Source organism: Hippocampus guttulatus, chromosome 10, assembly GCF_054856545.1.
Source record: "Hippocampus guttulatus isolate MCC_2025c chromosome 10, RoL_Hgut_1.0, whole genome shotgun sequence".
Lineage (NCBI taxonomy): Eukaryota > Metazoa > Chordata > Actinopteri > Syngnathiformes > Syngnathidae > Hippocampus > Hippocampus guttulatus.
This window is the reverse complement of record NC_141270.1, coordinates 17045519-17068891: the sequence shown is the minus strand read 5'-3', so window position 1 is coordinate 17068891 and position 23373 is coordinate 17045519. Positions and strand designations below refer to the sequence as shown.

At 41.8% G+C, this 23373-nt stretch overlaps 1 protein-coding gene across 4 annotated transcripts; it reads left to right on the top strand.

Moving 5' to 3' along the window:
- Positions 1-477: 477 nt before the first annotated feature.
- Positions 478-23192, top strand: xpo1b (exportin 1 (CRM1 homolog, yeast) b). Of its 4 annotated transcripts, none has more exons than XM_086122076.1 (25): positions 478-612; positions 1961-2092; positions 2258-2359; positions 6922-6994; positions 7639-7700; positions 8981-9025; positions 11654-11835; positions 11919-11967; positions 12048-12167; positions 12267-12395; positions 12484-12642; positions 12749-12946; positions 14234-14372; positions 14726-14907; positions 15666-15822; positions 15910-16073; positions 16171-16305; positions 16593-16776; positions 18677-18783; positions 18914-19108; positions 20248-20416; positions 20599-20733; positions 20883-21042; positions 21119-21215; positions 22127-23192. In XM_086122076.1, the coding sequence occupies exons 2-25, from the start codon at positions 1967-1969 to the stop codon at positions 22271-22273; spliced, it is 3216 nt and encodes a 1071-aa protein (XP_085978202.1). In that variant the 5' UTR covers positions 478-612; positions 1961-1966; the 3' UTR covers positions 22274-23192. The 4 variants fall into 4 exon arrangements, with proteins under 4 accessions (XP_085978202.1, XP_085978199.1, XP_085978200.1 ...); XM_086122073.1 differs by having other exon boundaries at positions 16593-16785; XM_086122074.1 differs by having other exon boundaries at positions 523-866; positions 16593-16785.
- The last annotated feature ends 181 nt before the right edge of the window (positions 23193-23373 follow it).

Sequence of the window (23373 nt, the reverse complement as noted above, 5' to 3'; positions counted from 1 at the left end):
AACAGGCAGGCACATGGATGGGACTTGCAATGGATCTCATCGTCGGAGGCACATGCCGATATTTAAAAAAAATAATGTTACAATTTGGAAACAACTCAAATTTAGAGTCTAGAGGATATAATTATTGAACGGCGTCAATTTTTTAACTGTCTTTCGCGTATGTGACAATAATAAGATGCGATGTAAATTACAGTGCTTTGTCTTTTAAACCTCGATTACTGCAATTAAAGATGGTTTACCCGTTCGCTAGTCTGACCGAGATTCGTGAAGAAATCCATTCTACATAGGAGTCTGCCCTCTTTTTCTCTCCTGGCGGAGTGGTCGCGTGGGCGCTTGAGCCAATTGAAATTGATTGACGGATTTTCCGTACAATGAAAGCGCAGCCGGGATTTTTCAGCTCAAGCTGCAGCCAATCACCGCGCGCAATGGGCGGAACTCCAGTCCAAACTTTACGCGGCGCCATCGGCTGAAAACTAAACCGAGATGGAATCTCCCAGTCTGAACCGGTTTCAACCGGTTGCGAGTTAGTTGCTTGAGAGAGGAAAGGAGGCGCAGGCACACAACCTCCATACCGCCCCGCTGGAAATTTAATAAGAGTAACGCATTTATTAGGTTTGTGAATCAACGTTTGTTTTGTTTCGTTAACATGTCTTGGAATGACGGATTGCTGGCTTTGCCTTGATAGTAGTTTTGGGATCCAATCAGTGGTTATTAGCAGTCAGACATCCCTCGCTGCTGGAGCTGGAGATAGTCAACGCTGCAGAAATAGGAAAGCTTTTCTTATCAACTGTGATTTCAAGTGCTCACTATATCTTGTGCGTTCTGTAGCTAACGCCGCACTTTTCAATCAGAGCCTCGGACTATAGGTACGTAAATTGGAGTGAAGTGCAAAGCGCCAAGTTGTCGTTAGGCTGGCTGTATTCTATACCTGTGCCGGGCATAGCTAGCGGATATTGTATTGTTTTAGGTCATGTTTGCAGAGCTTTTCGTTGTGCTCACTAAACGGCTCTTAAATCACATTGATAACATACTTTGTGTAATCAAATAGCCACGCGCGGGACAAGCGTGTGCTGTGTAGCGACGGTGGAAGTCACGCGTGTTGCCCGAAATTTGTTTGAACTTGGTTTGAAAGCAACGTAGTGTGATTGAATCCACGCCTCTCCCAGCTCGCCAGCATCACTCGTGTACGTGATGGCAGCGGATGTCAAGTTGGTGTTGCTAGGCATTCACTTGCTCGCCACTGTTAGCCTTCTCTTTGTCACGTGTCACGCGTACGCAGCCAACCATCTTAAAAGCACAAACTGTAAATTTTAGGTAAGCGCAAGGGACAGTACCAAAACTCCTTTCACGTTTCGCTGAGCAAAGCGATGGCGCTGAGTGGCTTGTGGTGGGAGGGGTTTAACCACGCCATTGCTGGACCACATGGGAACTGTTAGCCACGCCAGAGCTTCACAAAATAGACCTTCAGGGCAATTTAATGTTTCGCTTTTTGTGTGTCAAGTTGTGCACAATGAATGCTGACATGGCTGAAACTGCTGCTCGTTAATTGCTCACTTTTGTTAGTTGGACTTTGGATGTGTTAGCTTGGTTTCTTCGAGATGTAAACAAAGTGACGTCGACTTTTGTATCCGACACGTGACTTGGTTAACTACTTAATCAAACAACTATGTTAAGGTAAAGGTTTTGATCTATACTGTTGCACTTTGGACAGTTTGTTGGGTGCTATAATTTCACTTTGCCCTGGCCATCATGACTATAACTTTTCTAAACCTGACAGTTTGATGTCCTTTTGAATGCTTTCAGACATGTTGCCTGGTTGTTGACAGATAGCGGGTTGAGTAGATGTTGTAGTTTCATTGTCAGCTGTTTGGAATTGTTTCAAAACATGGTGCACATGACTTTGCCTGTTGAATGAGTTCGGTGCTTCCATAACCCCCCCTCTTTCCTGTCGTCGTTGCAGAGCTCTATGCCAGCAATTATGACAATGTTAGCAGACCATGCAGCACAGCAGCTGCTGGACTTCAACCAGAAACTGGATATCAACCTGCTGGATAATGTGGTGAACTGTTTATATCATGGGGTGGGACCACAGGTAAATTATGTTGCAAATACATTTTTAAAAATAATTTTCGTGGCCTAGTATTTTTCTGAATTTCACAGCTCAAGTCTTCATCTCTACACTTCTGTACCTCAACACATTCTATCCCCCTCTCTTGTAAATTGGAATTCTTTAGTGTCTTGAATAATTCTCTTGCAGCAAAGGATGGCGCAAGAAGTCTTGACACACCTCAAAGAACACCCAGATGCCTGGACACGAGTGGACACCATCCTGGAGTTCTCCCAGAATATGAACACCAAAGTAAGCCGTGTTCAGTGATTTATTTTAAATGTGGCAATTTGGCACATACCAGCAGAGACCAAATTGGTGAATACATAAAGTACAGTAATGTACAATGGAAGCATGTAGTCAAACACAATCTACTTTTTTTTACTAGTTGACCAATATTTAGTTAAAAGGTCAAAAAAAAAATTCTAGGGAGACTGGAAATTTTAGTTATCCATTCTAGTGTCAAACTGTCACCACCATAAAAACTTTAAAAACTGTACAGGCAATGTTTCATGGAACATAACATTCTGAACAGTCATTCAAGAATAAAAGTAATCAATTTGTAGAATAAAACTATTCACTCTGTCACATTTACAGAATGGGAGGGTTTGTGAAGACATTCCACTACATACTTTGTGCTATTTCCACAAGACAAGAGTTTGGTACACATACAGACATTTGTTTAGTCTGTCACCCGCTGTGTGGGTGTTGACCATGGCAATATATGAACAGGGGAATCATTTTGGACAGTTTAGACTTTCTTTGTGGTTCATCAGGCTCCACAACCATGTGTTGATCGTTCTGTTATTCATCTTTCTTGGTACTAAATCTATTAGACTTTGACTCACAGCTCTCTATTTGATCATTCATAGTATAGTGAGCACTGAAGACAAAATGAAAAGAGCCAGCAGAAGTTTGGACGGAACTGACCAAAAGTGGATACTACTATTGTTGCCATGCTACTGCTATAGCGAATATGTTGGCATGATCCTCATCATGTTTGGCTTTTTGATTTTTCTGGGAGCCTTCGGTGGTGGCCAAAGAAAGATGTTTGTCTCATGGGACATCACAGAGAAGATGGCTTGACAATTGAAGTATATTTTTCACAAGTATTTTGGTTGATGTTGATTTTAAAGGCCTTTCAATTTGGAAAAGTCACTATTGTTTATTCAGCAGTGTGACTGTGTTATTGTAGGAGCATTTTGGACCCACTGGAAGTAGAAGAAGACTCCTGGAAATATTTGCAGGATCTGCTTTGCTAGTGTGGCCTCGGTCTTGAAGAGAAAAAAGGAATTCATCAAGATCAGAACATCCATCCTTCCATTTCCTGTGCAGTTGTCCTCATTAGGTTCACTGATGAGCTCAGGCATATCCCAGCTAACCTTTGGGTGAGAGGCAGGGGACATCCTGGAATGGTCACCAGCCAATTGCAGGGCACATAGACAATCATTTACACTCACATGCACACCTTTAGTAGTCAGAGGACCTGGAAACCTATGCAAACATAGGGAGAATATCAGCATCAGTGGCAACATTTGCTCATACTTCTTTGCCAAAACTGTTCCAAATCATGTCACAGATACTAAACATCCAGTAGTTGCCAGAAATGCTGTTATCGGCCTTTTTGGGAACATCCCTGACCTGTTATCTTCTAGTCTTTTCATCAACGTTGGAGGGATGTCCATTTCTTGGCATTGTCACCGTTGTGGTATCTGTTCTCCACTTGATGATGACTGTCTTCACTGATTTCTATGCTATAGTTAATTTCTTGGAGATTAATTTTTACCCCTCTGACTGATACCTTTGTGCAGTGCTCCATGTGGACAATGTCAGGAAAATCCGAATAGAACTTCTGAACTTTATTTTGGATTAATCAAAGGTGTTGGCAGGTGTGTGCTGACTCCTATTAAGCATGAGTATGAATGTAGATGGTTAATTCTGAACACTGCCAGATAGATCTCCAATTTCAGAAGAGATTTCTCACACTTGTGCAACCACATTTATCTTGTTTATTTTTTCTTAGCCTCTAAGAGATCTCTGGTCACATTTAATGGTGGAAAAGGTTTGAAATAATTTATTTTGGTTTAATTTTTTTAAATGACCTTAACCTACCTAAATGTGATTTTTTTTTCAGGCATCTTTATCTACATTGATGCACTTTTTCACAATGCAGATTTTTTTTTGTCTTACTAAGGATTCACTTGAAATTTGTAAGAAAAAAGTGATGAATTCATTTCCTTTATATTTTATTGATGAAAATTCGTGCAAACTGGAAAGTTACAAAATTTGTGAAATGCTGTAATGAATAACACTGAGACAAAATATTGCTAAACCAAAATAACTGGCAGCATATTGGGGAAAAAAACAACCAAGCAAAAAACATGTTTTGGCTCTTCAATATAAATAAAATAAAAATAGTTTTAAAATAAATCAATAAAATAATTGTTTATTTATAATAAATCAATTAAATAAATGAATACAAACATTACCAAATGTGCATGTACTTCAGTATAAGCAGCTCAAAAAGTGCTTTGTTGATTTTTAATGGATGTAAACATGAAATGGTAATAAAATACTTCTTCCGTATCAGCAGCACAGCAGTTCATTCAATCTTCAACAAATTATAAAGGCTCACCTGAGTTACATGAATGTATAGTTCTGTACCTATGACTCAATTGTATTTTAAAACTAAGAAAAAAAAGTATTTATCTGGCTCCATCTTACAAAAATACAACCTTTACTTCAGACTAAATGCTTGTCACAGAATCCAATTGACAAAACATAACAATTCATTTTAAACGTGTTTTCAACAGGTCAGTGCTACAAAAACTTCCCCCAAAAATCAGGCCACAATAAAATGTCAACGCAGGTCAATTCAAATGTGCTTAGCTTGTCAGTCCTTATCAACATGCTCAGATAATGGTGTGGTGCGTTGTGCAGTGACAATATGTCCTGCAGTCTAAAACTCGTTCTCTAGCAACAGTGGCATCTGGACTTCTGTTTTGTTTTGGTTTGGTTGAAGAGTGTCTGCATCCTCGTGTTGGTAAAATAGCGTTAGGATGGCAGGGGGTACCGCCGCTCCAATGTAAATAGCAATGGTCCAAGCAAAGGTCCCTCATTTTCCACGACGGAAAAGGGATGTAAATATTTGAAAATAAATGCCGAGATAGCCTTGATAATTCGCTTCACCTTTTCTGATGAGGCAAGAAAATTTTGAATTTCTTCCTCGATTATCCTCTGGTCGGTAGGGCCACTGGTCCACAGCAATAACAGCGAGCCGTCTCCCAGACTCCTCTGCATGATGGAATTGACTTACTTGACTTAACATGTTTGTTGTGTTGCTGAAAAGGTTGAGATTGGTCGAAGCCTACATTATAGGGCCTTGCATTAATTGTTTGTGTCTCTGGCTTTGGCACTCACGCTGTATATATGGTGCTGTATCAATTAAATGTATGTCATTTGCTTTTAAAGTCAAAGGATCACCTCACTACAGAACTCCATGTACGAAAAGGTGACCATAGCTGGGTTTTGACATTTCTGCAAGCACAATTTAAAAGATTTGTCACTGGTGTCATATTGGAACCAGTTCCTATGCTGTTACAAACCATTCATCGTGCTCAACCCTCCATTACCTTGGTTCATCTTGGGATAAAGACACATTTATAGCTGTACCTTCTTGCCCATGAGAATCACCCTTGCAATTCATGGATTTTCTTATTATCTGCCTGGTCTGTTATGATGCTAGGAGAAACAGAAGTCTTGAATACTCTCATCTTACTGCGTACAAAATGAGAGAACATCAACATGAAAGATAAGATAAGATAAGAAAACCATTATTAGTCTCGCAATGGAGACATTCCCGATTCACAGCAGCAAAGTTATGAAAGGAAGAAGTAGAACAACAAAATATAGGAGCTGCTGGAAAGGCAGCCACTCACGCGGCGCCATTTTGAAGTCAAAATAACACAACACAACACATAGGACACAGACAGCCGTGCAATCTTCACCACTTTTCTGCATACACTTTGTTGTCTGAAGCAGTTATAGATGAAAGAGGAGAGGATCAAAGTGTCCTTTCACCAGTGGATCAGAGACGTCATGCTGAAAATGTGCACACGTCTGCTACAAGCTAAGTTTTGAAAGCAAACACGAAGCTGTAGCGTCCATTGACGAAAAAGAGATTGGCTCACATCTCCTGTCCCATGTAAATCCACTTCAATTCCAAGCCGCGACTCCCAGTTCCACATCCGCATCGGCGCTCCGCGCTAACGCTCCTTTCTTCTCATCGTCGGCTCCTCAAGCCTTACATCCATCCATCCAGCCGCAGACCATTCAACAGCACCGATCTCTCCGCTGAACAAAGTGGGGCTGTGAAAAATGCTGCCCATAACAGGCGCAAGACACAAGCGCCCTGGGACTGTCCAGCAACGACAGTCAAATGGCGCCGACATTCCTCCCAGGCAAAAACAGTGCTGGTATACCCATGCTGCCGAGAAGGCGCAACCACCGAGCACAGAGTCTCCTCCTTGATGAATGTCGTGGCCAAAAAATGCTGGAAAAAGTCCACATCAGATCCACACGACGTAACAACAAACACAAAGTGACAAAACAAAACAAAAAAACAACAAAAAAAGCAAGGCTCATGAGAGCACTTGCCGACGGCTGCCTACTCGGGCGCCATCTTGACTGAGGTTCTGTCAACTTTTTACCTCCAAAATAAATTAGCACATGCTTTTCCATTTTATTCATGCATTTCCAAAAGTTTGCACAAACGGTCATGTTTGCTGTATCTTGTACCTCTCTGTTTGTTCCAGTACTATGCTCTTCAGATCTTGGAAACTGTTATCAAAACAAGATGGAAAATTCTTCCCCGGAATCAATGTGAAGGTATATTTTTATTCTACTTTTTACATGTGATGCTGTCACAACATTCTAAAAACATCCAATCATATCCCAGTTACGTTTGCCGTTGCACAGTATCTTCTCAGTGGTTTCCAGCATGCCAAGCCAATGCCATATGGGTGATACCATTGCTGGTCTCTCATTGATCCAGAAGATTATTTTTCCCCCGTCATTATTTTTTAAATTGGCCTTGAGATTTCCTTATTTCTGCCAGTAAATGCATGAATGCATTTTGTGGCAAATCCAATGAATGGTGACTGGGAAGAATGCCTTTTCCCACCTTGTGGAAAAGTATTGGCTTTTTTTTTCAGCTCCACTTGCTTCATCCAGCTACATTGATATAGAAATTCAATGTTCCTGCTGGCCTGACAAAGCAATGTGAGGGAGCTGAAAATAGTTTTTAAAACACTTTGTTTACACTGGCACATTGCCTGTGTAAATGTAATTTCTATTAAACAAGCAAATCAATACCCGCAACATTGTTAGAACAACTAGTTGGTTGTTTGTGAATGGAGAAGCATAGTTTGTATTGAAGGATGTTAGCGGCAGGCAACTTTTATGTCAGGCTATTTTTATGTCACTTTTTATTGGAATAAGTTGACAGTGTTTGTACTATCTCTATTTGCCAGGGATAAAAAAGTACGTTGTCGGTCTCATTATTAAGACATCATCTGATGCTGCAAATGTGGAGGTATGTAATACTGTTTTGTATCATGTTCTATTCAAAAAGTGGAATTTAGACTCATGTAAATGATGAATTTAGTCTAGTCGAGTTTGTGGGGGAAGTATAAGACAGAAATATACATGTATATTGTTCCTTGACACAGCTCAACTCCTCTCAGCTTTATCAGTACGGCCTTAATACAGGGATTTTTTCACAGAAAATAATCAATTTATGACTGCTCTGTTACGTCATTAACATGTGTTTCTGCGCCGTCTACGTCCAATTCGTTGCTTAAAAGTAAAATCATAGATCAGGGTCCCCCAAGTCAAGCCGTCAAGAGTCCTTGCTAGTCCAGCTGGTTTTTGATGTCTCCCTCCTCCGACACACTTGATTCAAATGATCAGCATCTCTGTCAGGATTCTCCAATGCCTACGAATGAACGGATCATTTGATTAAACTGTGTTGGAGGAGGGAGACATCCAAAACGGTCTGGACAGGGGCTCTCGAGGACTGGACTTGGGCAACCCATGCATAGATGCTTTTTAGCATTAAGCTTAAGGACTGTAAGGCGGTTTTCAATCCGCAAAGTGTAATTCTCTTTCTTTAGTTTAACCATAAACTTCACATGGGAGTCAATTAACAGAATGAATCCTCTTTTTTTGAATAATTGTTCACTTGTGCATCTGTCAAACTGTGGCTTCTTGTGAAGTGAGTTGAGTCAATCCCACCATACAGTGCTTGTGTCTCGAGGCTGCGCTTGCAAGTTAGTTAAAAAAAAACATGGTCGGATGTTGGCTCATCCCAAAACTCCTAATTCAAGTCATTACGTATCTCAAGACACTGGAGTCTCGCAGTGGTGTTTTTGTTTGCCCCCCCCTTCCCAACCTTCCACAACCATATAAGATAAGATAAGATATCCTTTATTAGTCCCACACTGGGGAAATTTACAGCCTCCAGCAGCAAGAATGTAGGCAGAAAGAAGAAGAAAAAACAAACAAACACCGTCCAATTAAGTGCAATATAAATACAAAATGGATAAATCGCAGTGCTATTTACAGTTGTTTTCCACATCATTCAACTATTAAATATTATTGTTGCTATTTTTTATTCAGCAGCCTGACAGCAGTTGGTAGGAACGAGCGTCTGTATCTCTCCTTCTTGCAGCGCGGGTGTTGATATAAAATCAACTGGTGGCACTCACAGCCTTGAATAGTCCTGGTTAACAAATTGCCAAGGCCAAATATTGTCAGTATTGTTCCCTTTGAAACAATCCAAGATCTGATTTGTTGTACATTTGTACTTTTTAGAAAGAAAAGGTGTACATTGGAAAGCTGAACATGATTCTTGTTCAGGTAAGTCTTCAAAGAATATTTCTACTTAAAATGATGGGATGATGAAATGTGTATAGGAATGCCCAGAAAATGTTTCCATTAGGTGTCTGTTTCAGGGGTAGTGATAAAATGGCTGCAAAACCTGTTAAGATATCTTGTCAAATCATTCCAGACCGGTGAAGCTTTGGTTTTCGTATTTCCTGATTTACTAAAAGGCTTAAATATTCCATAAAGAATGCTGGCCAATGTTAAGTCTTGTCCATATCATCTATTAAATGGTTCACAACTTTGAGAACTGCTGTGTTGATTTGACACACTTTGACACATTTGTCTCACAATGGAGAAATTCCCAATTTACAGCAGCAACATAAAGAAAGGCAGAAGTAGAAGAGCAAAAAGTATATAAATTTATAAAATATAGATATAAGCATATTAAAAATGGGTGAATGGGGGTGAGTCCAGGTTTTCAGGTCCGTCTATTCAATAGCCTGACAGCAGTCGGCAGGAACGAGCGGCGGTACCTCTCCTTCATGCAGCGCAGTTGTATCAGTCTCTGGCTAAAGGAGCTGCCCAGTGCTGTCAGGGTGGCCTGGAGGAGGATGGCAGGGTCTGTCCATCATAGCTTTTAGCTTGGCTAACTTGGATTATCCCAGGACAGAGCTGGCCCTCCTGGCCAGTCTCTCTCTGTCCTGCCTGACCAGTAGACTATGCCATAATGAATGGCTGAGGCCACCACAGTAATAGAAGGTCTTAAGGAGTGACCCCCGAACTCCAAAATACCTCCGTTTTCTGAGCAGGAAGAGCCGGGGCTCTGTCCCTTCCTGATCAGAGCGTCCGTATTGTTAGACCAGTCTAATTTATTGTTGAGAAGAACACCCAGGTACTTGTAGGAGGTCACCCTCTCTCTGTCCGCACCCTGGATGTTGATCGGTCCAGGTGAAGACAGTTTCCTGCAGAAATCCACAACCAACTCCTTAGTTTTCCTGGGGTTGTCCTCCGTCAAACCCATGTACTCAGGATCATTTCCGTCCGTAATGAGGCCAAGGATCATGGAGTCATCAGAGAACCTTTGAAGGTGGCAGGTTGGAGTGACGTAGCTGAAGTCCAAGGTGTAGAGAGTGAACAGGAATGGAGCTAGGACAGTACCCTGCGGCGTCCCGCAGAGAAGCCTGTCTGACTGACAGCTCTGTGCCCTCACGTACTGTGGCCGGTTTGTGAGCTAAAGATAGCAGGGCCATCTTTTATTTAAAATGAGGAACACCGGTGTAAATTGATTTGTTTTCGAAATCTTTGGCCTTTAACAATTTAAAACAAATATGTAATATGCATTGTCAATAAACTGAGTGCACAATATAGCTGCAATATAACAATTTTTGTTCAGCCATCTTCAATAAAAATATTTACATATAATCTTTCATTTTTGTACAGAGAACATGTACATCTGTACAAAATGTAAAATATTTTTGGGTTAAAAGGATGTGTTTTTATATACAGTATTACACACAACTGCATATTTGCCAAATTTGAACCATTTTGAAAACCTTGAAAAAGTACTGCCTCCTTCACAAAACCTTGCCATTGCATTATCAGAGTAATAGTTTGAATGATTTTCATGGTATGATTTTCTGGCTTGTTTGTAAATGTTACTGTACATTGTGAATATTGCTCTGATGCTTGATTTCAACAAAGTTGCAAATCGAATCAAAATCCCAACATCTGTCAGAAAAATTGCAATACATAAAAAAATCTTTATATAATGCTTTGACAACAGCTGCAACTGTAACAAAGTGCTTTATAGAACATCAAACATAAAATAATAAAACAGAACACGTTAATATTTATATACAGCGCTAGTTTCATCGGTTCCTGCTCTGAGGACATGGGCGTGAGTTTAGTCTGCAGGGGCGCTACAGCGGTGGCTCCTCACTTTGTGATGTATAAAAGTGAGAACCTGGTCGTTTTCTTGGATTGGGAGGTTCAGTTGCCATCAGGGTTCGATGCTGTTTGAGCTGTCGAGGCCTCTGATAGCACCATGATGCTTCAGTCATTTCAGGTGCTGTATTTGCGGTATTGTACCAGAGGGGAGATCGGTATGGGTAGCGATTATCAGGGACACACAAGGGGCAGAGCGGCATCTCCCCACAGCAAAAGAATACTGATACAGCGATTTAAATCTTAAAAAAATAACATCAAAATCTTTGCAAATTTGTGGGGGCTCGTCACTGATTAATGTGTATGTGGGAACACTGCAGCTGTAATGTCTTCATTTGCGGATTGATGGCTCGGTGAATTAAGACAGTACAGCGGATCACAAAATGGTAAATATCGGCCAATCAGAATTAGTCATTGGGGTCCATGTAAAGTCTGGTGAGAACGGCTTGCTGCTTAAGTTGCCACATGAGCGCTATTGTGGCTTAGTTCTTGAGGTACAACAAGTTCAGTTTATGCATCTCTTCTCTGGAGGAAGGATTTGTCTTGTAGTTTTAGAGGTTTTCAAACGGATTCTTATGTAACCGCAATAAAGATATATTTTATTCCATCAAAGCTTAGGTCCCTCTATTTCATGGTTCGCTGATGGATGGCGGGTTCACTCTGTTGCTGCGTTACAATATGTGACCATTACTTGTACATATCATTTTGTGTGTGTAGATCTTGAAGCAGGAGTGGCCCAAGCACTGGCCCACGTTTATCAGCGACATTGTCGGAGCAAGCCGAACCAGTGAGAGTCTTTGTCAGAACAACATGGTCATTCTCAAACTGCTTAGCGAGGAGGTCTTTGATTTCTCCAGTGGCCAGATGACCCAGGTCAAAGCGAAACATCTGAAAGACAGGTTAGTAGAGCATTGTACTTAAAAAGACAACCCCGACTATCTGTTGTATGCAGCCCACAATAATGACCTTGTGTTTCTTTCAGTATGTGCAATGAATTCTCCCAGATATTCCAGCTTTGCCAGTTTGTTATGGTATTTAATTCCCAGTCCCTTATCATATCATTTGGTTTCCAGAGTGTTTCTCTTATAAATCTTATCATCTTGCATCTCAGGAAAATTCCCAGAATGCCCCCCTGGTTCATGCTACTCTGGAGACCCTCTTACGTTTCCTTAACTGGATTCCTCTGGGCTATATCTTTGAAACCAAGCTAATCAGCACATTAGTGTATAAGGTAGGCATGCGCAGAGTGATGGAGTGAGTGAAAGGCTTGAGCATACAGTATTATCAAACGGGTCTGATGCAGTAAAGTAACTTTTCTAACTGTTTTTAGTTCCTGAACGTGCCCATGTTCCGGAACGTGACACTGAAGTGTTTGACAGAAATTGCCGGAGTAAGTGTCAGCCAGTACGAGGAGCAGTTTGTCACACTCTTCACCCTGACGATGTGTCAGCTCAAGCAGGTGACCTTCATGATGGACTCTGATAAGCAAAATCGCATCCTTTTGGCTCATACAAAATAGAACTCTAACCCAACCCGTATTTATTTAGATGCTTCCCCTCAACACTAACATCCGGCTGGCCTATGCCAACGGAAAGGATGAGGAGCAGAACTTTATCCAGAACCTCAGTCTGTTCCTCTGTACCTTTCTGAAAGAGCATGGGACACTCATTGAAACACGGCTAAACCTGAGAGAAACATTAATGGAGGTAAGTTGCAGGTCAGGAGGAGAATTGAAGACAATGTATTCGGATCAGGGCATGTACGACAGGTTTATGATATGCCAACTTGATCTTACTTACTGTCCTGCTTCAGGCTCTTCACTACATGCTGCTGGTGTCAGAGGTGGAAGAGACCGAAATCTTTAAAATTTGTCTGGAATATTGGAACCATCTGGCAGCCGAGCTGTACAGAGAGAGTCCGTTCTCTACGTCCACATCCCCGTTGCTGTCTGGCAACCAGCACTTTGACGTGCCGCCACGCAGGCAGCTGTACCTGCCCGTATTGTCCAAGGTACCACTTACTGATTCATTTTAATCCTTGAATCAGTTGAAACATTTACAAATATATTGCCTGCAATCTGTCAGTCATTATAGAAGTATTGCTGGCGGTGAAAGCCATCACATATCGGGCCTTTTGGCATTGAATCCACATGAGCAAAGTTTCTGTGTGCAAGTGAGCAGATTCTTCTCCTGAGTGTGTGCGCTGACACTATGGCTGAACGATTTCTAAAAATCGAAGTCGTGATTACAGATCACGTGATGGAAAAAGGTTTTGTGGAATTTATTAATGTATTGCAAGCAATCCCTAAGACCCACTATTCTGTTGAATCAACAATCTCGCACACAAACACAGTCTCCCTCCTCTCTCATCACGCTCACCAATCAGAAGTGGCATGCTACTTCTGACAGGTCCTGGAACCTGGTGCTCGCCAACGGGGCAAAATACTTGCACTAACACACACAGTGCTGAGCCACAAGCTACTAGCTGCAAATGCTAGCTGCCATGGGTAAACATTATCCACTTGCCTGCAGATCCTCACCTCAAAGTCACAGATCCTGGCCTCCCTGGCGGAAATTAAGATAAAAAAACAAAACAAAACATTGTTATCACTAAAAGCAGACAGGGTGTAGCAACATCAACAGCGGACATCAAATCTGTAAGCAGACACAAGAAAATCCCGAGATGACTCTATTACATTAGCCAGGATCAGATTTGGAATCTTTGTTGTAGTTAGATTTTAATGTTCTTCATAGTCTTGGTTTATTTAACCAGTTAAAAAATGTTTTTTGAATAGGAGAGCCTCCTTCACACAGTATCCTTAGTGTCCTTACATTATTCAATAGCTTTTAATGTTTTGAATTTGATGTACATGGTGAATATTGCCCTGAACCTTGATTTGGGGGGCTTAAGTGAATCTAAATTGATATTTCTGTCAGAAAACTCTCCATTCAATCTTTTCCTGAAATCGTTCAGCCCTAGCTTGACATGCCTTTCCGCTCTCAGCATTAAGAGCTGCAATCTGTAACCATCTCATGATTTGAGTAACACTGCAAGGATATGATTTGATTTTTGATGCTTTCCAATGCATCTTGAATTTTCTAATTATTGAATTCTGATCAGTTGTAAAAGTGAGTGGAATAAATCTGCTCTGGTCTACGCGTTTGAGCACAAACTGCACAAAGCATAATTTCTGACGCAAATATCCATGATTAAATTGTGTAACTCATTCATACATGACTAGCTGCGTTTTATTTATTTGTTTTAGTGATTTATTTTGCTGCCGCCCTTGCCCAACAGGTGCGTCTGCTGATGGTGAGCAGAATGGCCAAACCAGAGGAAGTACTAGTAGTGGAGAATGACCAAGGGGAGGTGGTCAGAGAGTTCATGAAGGACACGGATTCCATAAACCTCTACAAGAACATGAGAGAAACACTTGGTGGGTCTTCTGTCCATCTCGATTCAGTTCTCTCTTGTAAAGCTCTCTTAAAAACCACTCCTTCTTCCTAAATCACCCCCATAAATACTTTCTGTGCACATTGTAACAAAAAAAATTGCTCAAAACTCTTGTAATGTTTAGTTTGATCACTGACTTGTGCAGTTGCTGTAGTTAAATATTAGTGACATTCAGAAGTTTTTCCTTCAATATTTTTTTTCCTTCCTTGTCTCTAATAGTCAAGTTTTGGAACAGGGTATGAAATTATGTGCTGTATATTTATATTTTGTCCCATTACTAGACAAGCATTTGCTCCAGCGAAACGCTGATCATAAATGCTGTCTGCCTCTCTGCAGTATACCTGACTCACTTGGACTATGCAGACACAGAGCGTATAATGACTGAGAAGCTTCACAACCAGGTGAATGGCACTGAATGGTCCTGGAAGAATCTCAACACGTTGTGTTGGGCCATTGGATCGATCAGTGGGGCGATGCATGAAGAGGATGAAAAGAGGTTCTTGGTCACAGTCATAAAGGTATTGTAAGATGTTATAAATGATGAGGGGGCGGGGGTGGAATTAATCAACAAGTAAAGTTGATCTTGTGAGACAGAGTTTCATGGTGTCCACAACATGCTTCATGAGTTTGAAGAGGTGTGAGATGCAAATTTATTGTAACATTCTTTCACACTTAGGAGCTACAGATGCATTTTTTTTTTCATTCAGGTTCATGTGGGTATCGAAGGGGAGCATTACCAGCCCTCACTTAATGTGCGCCCCTGTGGTTACTCTATTGTTGCGATAGTCTATCTTTGGACACCCCTCTTTATCCTCTGTAGCATATCTGAAGTGATCCTGTGGTGTAGTTTTGCATCTCATGCAGAGTTGCACAAAGTGGAGATATGTAAACTTTGCTCTTGAAAGATGTCCCAAACCGTTAGGTTCAGTGACGTTGCAGGCCACCCGTAGAACACTGAATAGTCTTAACCAGCATGGCCCATCAGTTGGTTTGGCTGTTCTTCACCAAGTGCACAATATTGCTGAAAAAGGTCGTCACCACCCACCACTGTCATCAGCTAGTCATGGAAATAATATAAAATACATCATTGACAAAGGGAATCTATTGACACCATACTCAACAATATGTTTTAAATTGCTTTCGATATCATGAGGAAGTGTTTTTGTGGGCACCCTGTACACTGACTTGACGAAAAATGCGCGCAGAAAAGGATTTCAGTTGCTTTGCTTCAGCTACGATAGGTATAATTGTTATAAATGTGACTTGTTTGTCCCAGGATCTGTTAGGTCTGTGTGAACAAAAGCGGGGAAAAGACAACAAGGCCATTATCGCCTCCAACATCATGTACATCGTCGGCCAGTATCCTCGCTTTCTCAGAGCCCACTGGAAGTTCCTCAAAACGGTGGTCAACAAGCTCTTTGAGTTCATGCATGGTGAGATTTTGAGAGTGAACAATATTTAGTACTGTATCGTGTTTTCACGTAATAATCTGAGCGCTGTTAATGCGCTCTTGTCATCAGAGACCCATGATGGGGTTCAGGACATGGCCTGTGACACATTCATCAAGATTGCCCAGAAGTGTCGACGACACTTCATCCAGGTACAGGTGGGAGAGGTGATGCCTTTTATTGACGAGATCCTCAACAACATCAACACCATCATCTGTGATCTGCAGCCACAGCAGGTCAGTTCAGAGATGCGCTTCTGTTTCACAGGTGCAGTACAGAAAGACGGTCATCGCGTTCAACTCGTCTGCTCACCTAATCTCGTTTGTGTTCAAGGTGCACACGTTCTATGAAGCTGTCGGTTATATGATCGGCGCACAGACAGACCAGGCTGTACAGGAGCATCTTATCGAGAAATACATGTTGCTCCCAAATCAAGTGTGGGACAGTATTATTCAGCAGGCCACCAAGGTAACTTGTTTACTTTTCAGACTTCCACGGTCTTTTTCGAATATTGTAGTTCTTCAACATAGTGTGACGTACACGTAAACCTACATGCACATTTGCGTTTGACATGTTTTCCCATTCATGCGCCTTCGTTCAGCATGTTGAACATTTGAACATCATACTAAATGTATGACCACAGGGAATCATGTTTTGTGACTCACTATTTGAAGACTTGAGTGGTGCTGTTTGAGTTTCAGTTGAATTCACACGAATCCAATTTCTCTGCTTTCTCCTGCCGCACCCACATTCAGAATGTGGACATTTTGAAGGATCCAGAGACTGTGAAACAACTGGGCAGCATCCTAAAGACCAATGTCAGAGCCTGTAAGGCTGTTGGACACCCATTTGTCATCCAACTGGGACGGATTTACCTCGACATGCTCAATGTGTACAAGTGCCTCAGCGAGAACATATCTGCTGCCATTCAGACAAATGGTATGGGAGGTGTGTGTTCATTATGGCATTTATGTGATTAGACTTTGGACATACTTGAGGAGTATCCAAATTCAACGTGGTGATTGAGTCGTCATACTTTCTTCTTCTTTTTTTTTTTTTTTTTAAAGATCTTGGAGTAACTATTATTTTAGGTAATGGCACAGCAACTAATTTGCTCTTTGTTCTAATTTAGGATAAGTAATTAATCTGATATCTAGCCCATAACTAGCTCCCTTTAAACCGATTCAACAGTTTCTAGGGAAAGACCTCAAGGCAGAGATTCCCTTTAAAAATTAATGTCCTTGTTTACATATAATGGGGACCGTGGAGGGGGGAACAGTTCATTTAAAGCAGGTGTTCTCCCCTGCACCTTCTAAAAGTCAAGTGCATATTACAAGTAGAACAAAATTGTGGATATGCACTGGTATACAGGTGATACATGCGATTAATTTCCCTCTGGCATGAATAGAGTACACAGCGAGCGTAAGCAGTAGAGACAATGGATGAATGCATCTTTCATAGCCACTCATTTAACATCAAGCTTGTTAGGATTGAGATAATTACGCAAAAATAGAGTACACAGCGAGCGTAAGCAGTAGAGACAATGGATGAATGCATCGTTCATAGCCACTCATTTAACAGCAAGCTTGTTAGGATTGAGATAATTACGCCCTCTACTGGTTCCCTCTAATCCATGAACTCAATTATGCCAACCTTGCTTCAAGACAGTTCAGCTACATGACAAAATGAAAATTGATTTTTCATATCTATTTTAAGTTTAAAAGGATGTTAGTATTCCTTGAGAAACTAAATAATAGCAACCGCTTTAGGTAATGGTGGTTGAAGAGTCTTAAGCCGCTTTTCCATTGTACATTGTACCAGTTCCACCTGAGGGGTCATGTCTCCCTTACACTATTCCCAAGACTGTGGTTGCAATGGAACCACTCTTCAGAACCTCCTCCGAGGTGGTTCTAAAACCAGGCTGAGTAGGGTCGTGAGAGCTCTGTCATCAGATTGGCTGACAGAAACGGCGTGGCAAGTAGCTCCACTGCACACGCATGTCCTGCGAGACAAGGGCCGCCTGTCGGCCCCTGCCAAGTCCTGAAAATACAAGATATATCATTCACACAATTGTGTTTTACAGCAACACTTAACCATACTTACACTTTTATTTGTATCAGTGGATGAAATAGAGAAGCTTGTGGTTAAAAAAAATAATAATAATTGCCAGCACATGCACCGTTTGCCGAGTCCGTTCACTTGAATGAAAAGGCCTCCAGCAGCAGGCTAGAGCCTTGGCGGTCCTTTGGCCGCGGAAGGGTAACAACGATGAGCTGGAGACAGAACTCAAAGAGGCGGTCAAGTAAATGAGAGTGTGACTAACACAGAGTTCTCCATATTCGATATGGATGAGAGCTCGCTCTTAAGTGAATACACCCGGCTAGCAGTGCGCGTTGCTTGCAAAAAACAAAAAAAAAGCGTCACCATTTCATCCATTGCTACATCTGAAATTGTAAGTATGGTTACGCATTGTTGTAAATGCTCTACTGTGTATTTTTGTCTTGGTGGCGGGTGGCTGTGTCTCTCGCTTAAACCCGGACATTTTATGGCAGAAACTTGCACACTGTGAATATGCGCTGTGCAGTGGAGGCTTGCACATTTCGGTTGATTCCACCCCAATTGATTGGCACCCGTTGTAATGGAAACGCAACGGAAACCAGGCCGTGCCAAGCAAGGCCTGTGCCGTGTGGCGTCAGGCCGTTCTGGAACCTGTAGTGGAAAAGCGGTTTTCGAGGTCAGTAGTGTGGTGGAGCTACCAAAAGGCAAATCCAGGCACCAGAATCTTTCCCTTGTGAATTTGGTTGTATGATGTGTTTGACATGTTGCTCTGTGTGTGCAGGTGAGATGGTGACCAAGCAGCCTCTGATCAGGAGCATGAGAACTGTGAAACGAGAGACCTTGAAATTGATTTCGGGCTGGGTCAGCCGATCTAATGATCCGCAGATGGTGAGAAACTGTCATGAAATCTCTCACTCTCACTGCTGTTCTATGAAAATCTACACCGACTCACCTTAACTGTGCAACTTCTTGATGTACTTGGTGCAGCGTCTCTTTTGAGCCATCCTGTCCATTGCAGGTCGGAGAGAATTTTGTCCCCCCGCTGCTCGACGCTGTCCTCATCGACTATCAACGCAACGTCCCAGCTGCCCGAGAGCCTGAGGTTCTGAGCACCATGGCGACTATTGTCAACAAACTGGGGGGACACCTCACCACTGAGATCCCCCAAATCTTTGACGCTGTCTTCGAGTGCACTCTAAACATGATCAACAAGGTATGGTTGGACTTTTGAGATTTTATATCACTCTATTTCAGGCTTTACCTGTCTGCAAGCAGTGAGGTGGCTTAGTATCAACTGATGGATTGTAGTCTGCTCTAAAGCTTTCAATTTGGAGTCTTTCCAAAATTCCCCAGTGCTAACCGATGTGTCTCCAGTCCCCTAGCTTTAAAGCAGGGACCACCACCCGGGTCAAGGTGGTGTCAGCTGTTGGTGTGACAGACAGCAAAGATTGCTTTCTGCACAACAGGAAAGGGAGCGGGTCAAACGAAGTAACATTGTTCTGCCTCTTTCAGCGTTCCCGACCAAGGTCATTATAGTTGAATGGAAACTAACTGAAACCAAAGTTTCACAATATATTATTTCCCTGAAGGAAATGAAATAGAAACAAGAGTGCTTCCAAAAAAAAAAAAACACTGACACTCCATTTTGTTTATCAACCAAAGTATAATTGCAGCGAAAATGTCTTGTGTTTTCATCTTCTTTCATCAATAATTTCATATGCATGAGCTTTTGGTGTTTGTTTTCAATTGATTTATTTCAGTGTTACTGAACAGCCATACAGAAGAAGAAATATAGTCATTTGAGAATTGTACTTTAATTTATTACACACGATTTAGTGGCCTTTTTTTAACTTGCACTTGACAAATACTACATATCATATCAACAAAACTAAAGCTGTGTTTTGTTTTTTTACTCAAAAAAGCAAACTATTAACATCTAACAAACCTACTCTAAGAACAAATAAAATCAACTGGATCGATGAAACAAAAGTCAAACTGAAATAAAAACTATTCTTTATGAACAACCCAAATCTATTATTTTACCCCTTGCTCCCTACACCGCTGCCATCCATGGATGTCCTACGGGTTGATGATTGATGATTCTACCTCTGATATTATGTCCATGCCTTTATGCCGACTTTTACGAGCAGTGGGATGGCGCTTAACTGGTTGTAATCGCTGACAGTCACAGACCACTCACTTCATTAGACACACCAATACATTTGACTGAATTACGACTATATACTCACTTACTCACTTCTAATGAGGGAGGCGTGATTCAATATTTGGAAAGAGTGACTGAATGAAGCGCATGCATGAAATCTTGAGTGCGTTTGTTGTCGTGTCCTTCAGAACTTTGAAGAGTATCCCGAGCACCGAACTCACTTCTTCTACCTGCTGCAAGCTGTCAACTCGCACTGCTTCCCTGCGTTCCTCGCCATCCCCCCTGCCCAGTTCAAACTGGTGCTGGACTCCATCATCTGGGCCTTCAAACACACCATGAGGAATGTTGCTGACACCGGTAATGACACTGGGCCCGACTTACCCTGTGAAAATGTCACCGAGCAAGAATGCTGTATGCGGGCACATGGAGACAATAGACCATCGCAGTTTAGCGCACCTTCAAAGGATGACAGTGCGGAGACTTTGTTGACGTCAAGTGAGTTTTGAAATCGCGCCGTGTAATTGTTTTGTGCTGACCAGGTCTGCAGATTCTCTACACGATGCTTCAGAACGTGGCCCAGGAGGAAGCCGCAGCTCAGAGCTTTTACCAGACGTATTTCTGTGATATCCTCCAACACATCTTCTCTGTGGTCACCGACACGTCTCACACGGCCGGTGAGTTTGCGCGCAGCATCGCGACCACGCTGATGGAATGGAACAATTTGCTGATAAATTGTGATTAGTCTAAGCGTTTCGAATGTTAATTCACGTGATTACTGCATTTAACTTGAAGGGAAAAACATCTCCCCCCCCCTTCTCCTCAGGTCTGACCATGCACGCGTCTATCCTGGCCTACATGTTCAACCTGGTGGAGGAAGGCAAGATTACCACTGCACTGAACCCCGCCTCTCCCGCCAACAACCAGGTGTTCATTCAGGAGTACGTAGCCAACCTGCTCAAGACGGCCTTCCCTCACCTGCAGGAGTAAGTCCGCGTGCAAGCACAGCCCATCTTCTGCTCCGCTCCTCATCTAACGTCAGCTTTTGTATGTTCCCCGTAGTGCTCAGGTGAAGGTGTTTGTAACTGGACTGTTCAGCCTCAACCAGGACATTCCTGCCTTCAAGGAGCACCTTCGGGACTTCCTCGTCCAGATTAAGGTGAGAAAATCTGCAGGATGGCTTTAAGTAGTCAAAGTCACCTTAACGATGACTAAGGCCGCGTCTTATAAAGATTTTGCTTTGGCACCAGTGAGTGGCATCATGGTGCCAGGCCTCCATATTGAACTGAGGGGAGGAGCCTCATTTCCTCAGGCCAGATCTCTGTCTAAAACAAAAAATGCTTTGATCCCACCCGTACTGGACTCTACAGTACGGCTGAATGATTGTGGAGCAATAATGTAATTGCGATATTTTTTTTTCTCCTCAAGATTACGATTGCAATTTAATATGAAATAAATTTTTTTCAAGGTCCTCTTCCAATGTTTTTTTTTCCCGAAAACAAACAATAACTTGCATATCAGATACATATCAGATGTGTAAATTCTGAGTGAGTGTTTCAGTAAATGGATACATAAATATAGTAAGTACAAATGATAAAAAAATATACATTGTTTCATTTTCATTCATTCTTCTTACTAATACCTATTTATTCATTAGTAGGTATGGAAAAATAAACCAACCAACTCACTAAAATTAGCCAAGTTGCATTCTTTGTGATCTGAAAATTGCATTCTACTGCATTGCAATGTTGATTTAAATTTGATTAATTATTCATCCCTAATCTGGCGCCAAATATAAACCTTTGTGTGAGTGTCATTTTGTGGATTTTTTTGAGAGGTTATATTTGTGGCAGGATTCAGTTCTCATGACTGATAATATAAATTACTTTAACATCTGGCAAGAGAAAATAAATTCCCCTGATTCACATTTAGATTTGTATTTCGATGGAAACGCTTCGTTGCTCAGTTTTCAGAGAGTGTTGGAAAGTCGTCACCAAAGGGTCACATGATTTTAAAAGCAATAAACGGTGTGATTCGCGGGGTGTAACCAGCTGGTGTGTGGCTCCGCAGGAATTTGCCGGCGAGGACACGACGGACCTGTTCCTGGAGGAGAGGGAAGCGTCGCTTCGTCAGGCTCAGGAAGAGAAACACAAAATCCAAATGTCGGTTCCAGGCATCCTCAACCCGCACGAGATCCCCGAGGAGATGTGCGACTGACTCCCGCTCGCTGGGCCGCCACGTCAAACTGTCCGACTAACTCAACTAACCGCAGCAAAGACAACAAAAGCCAAGAGAGGCACTTCAGCGCGATGACTGACGGGAGGCTCCGCTCCCTCCACGGAGAGGATGCCGGTCGTGCAAAACAACGCCAATAACATGTAAATGAACCGTGGCCCTTTTTACATAATCTACGTTTTGTATGGAGACTTTTTTCCTCTAATCTCTTTCCACAACTTGAGTTTTATCAGTCCGGCTTGCCGCTGAACTGCATGAACAAGTCAACCATCTTGTTTTTGTTCTTTGCTCCACTTCCCTTACTCCCTCCTCCCCATATATTTGTTGATATATAAATATATATATGTGTGTGCTAAATATATATATTTATATACAGTGAGAGAGGTTTGTGTTGATCAGCATCAAGACTTGTAGAGTTGGAAGGTCTTTTTGAGGCACATACACCGCTTGGTGGGAGAATGAATGGAACGGCTAATGAATGAAGGCTTAAAAGATGTCAACATCTTTTCATTGTGATTTGTGCGACACCTGAGTTGTTTGAACACTTTTCTAAGGAACGCAACAATGTGCATATCATCCCAATTGTATAGCATCTTTAATACCATGGGAACATATTTTTTCCTCTTATTCTATTGTTTCTTTTGGTGTGCATGTGTGCGCGTGTGTATGGGTACTGTCGCGTAGTCGACATCAGGCTTTTGTTTTCCTCTAAGAGGATTGTTGCTCATTTGCGAGCCTCCATGAATGAGACGTTTTAAAGTGGCAGAGGTATTTATGGGTTCTTGGTTGACGGCTTTCAACGTGTTCGGTTGTGCTCATTTCGATTGTTTACCACGCAGTAGTGCTTCAAGACACTACCTGTAGAGCAAAATGACAAATAATAAATCGGGTTTACATTTAATTTTGTATTTTTGCCTTTTTCATCAGTACGTGTTGAGTTCTGTCCAAATAAACAATTAGGCTCAAGAATGTATAAATTCCTAGTAAGTACCCGTCTCGAATGGCAAATCTCCCTTCTCAAGGTGTTACATTTGTTGTGAATTTTCTTTTTGAACTGATTAAAGTTTAGAGTTTTACAAGTG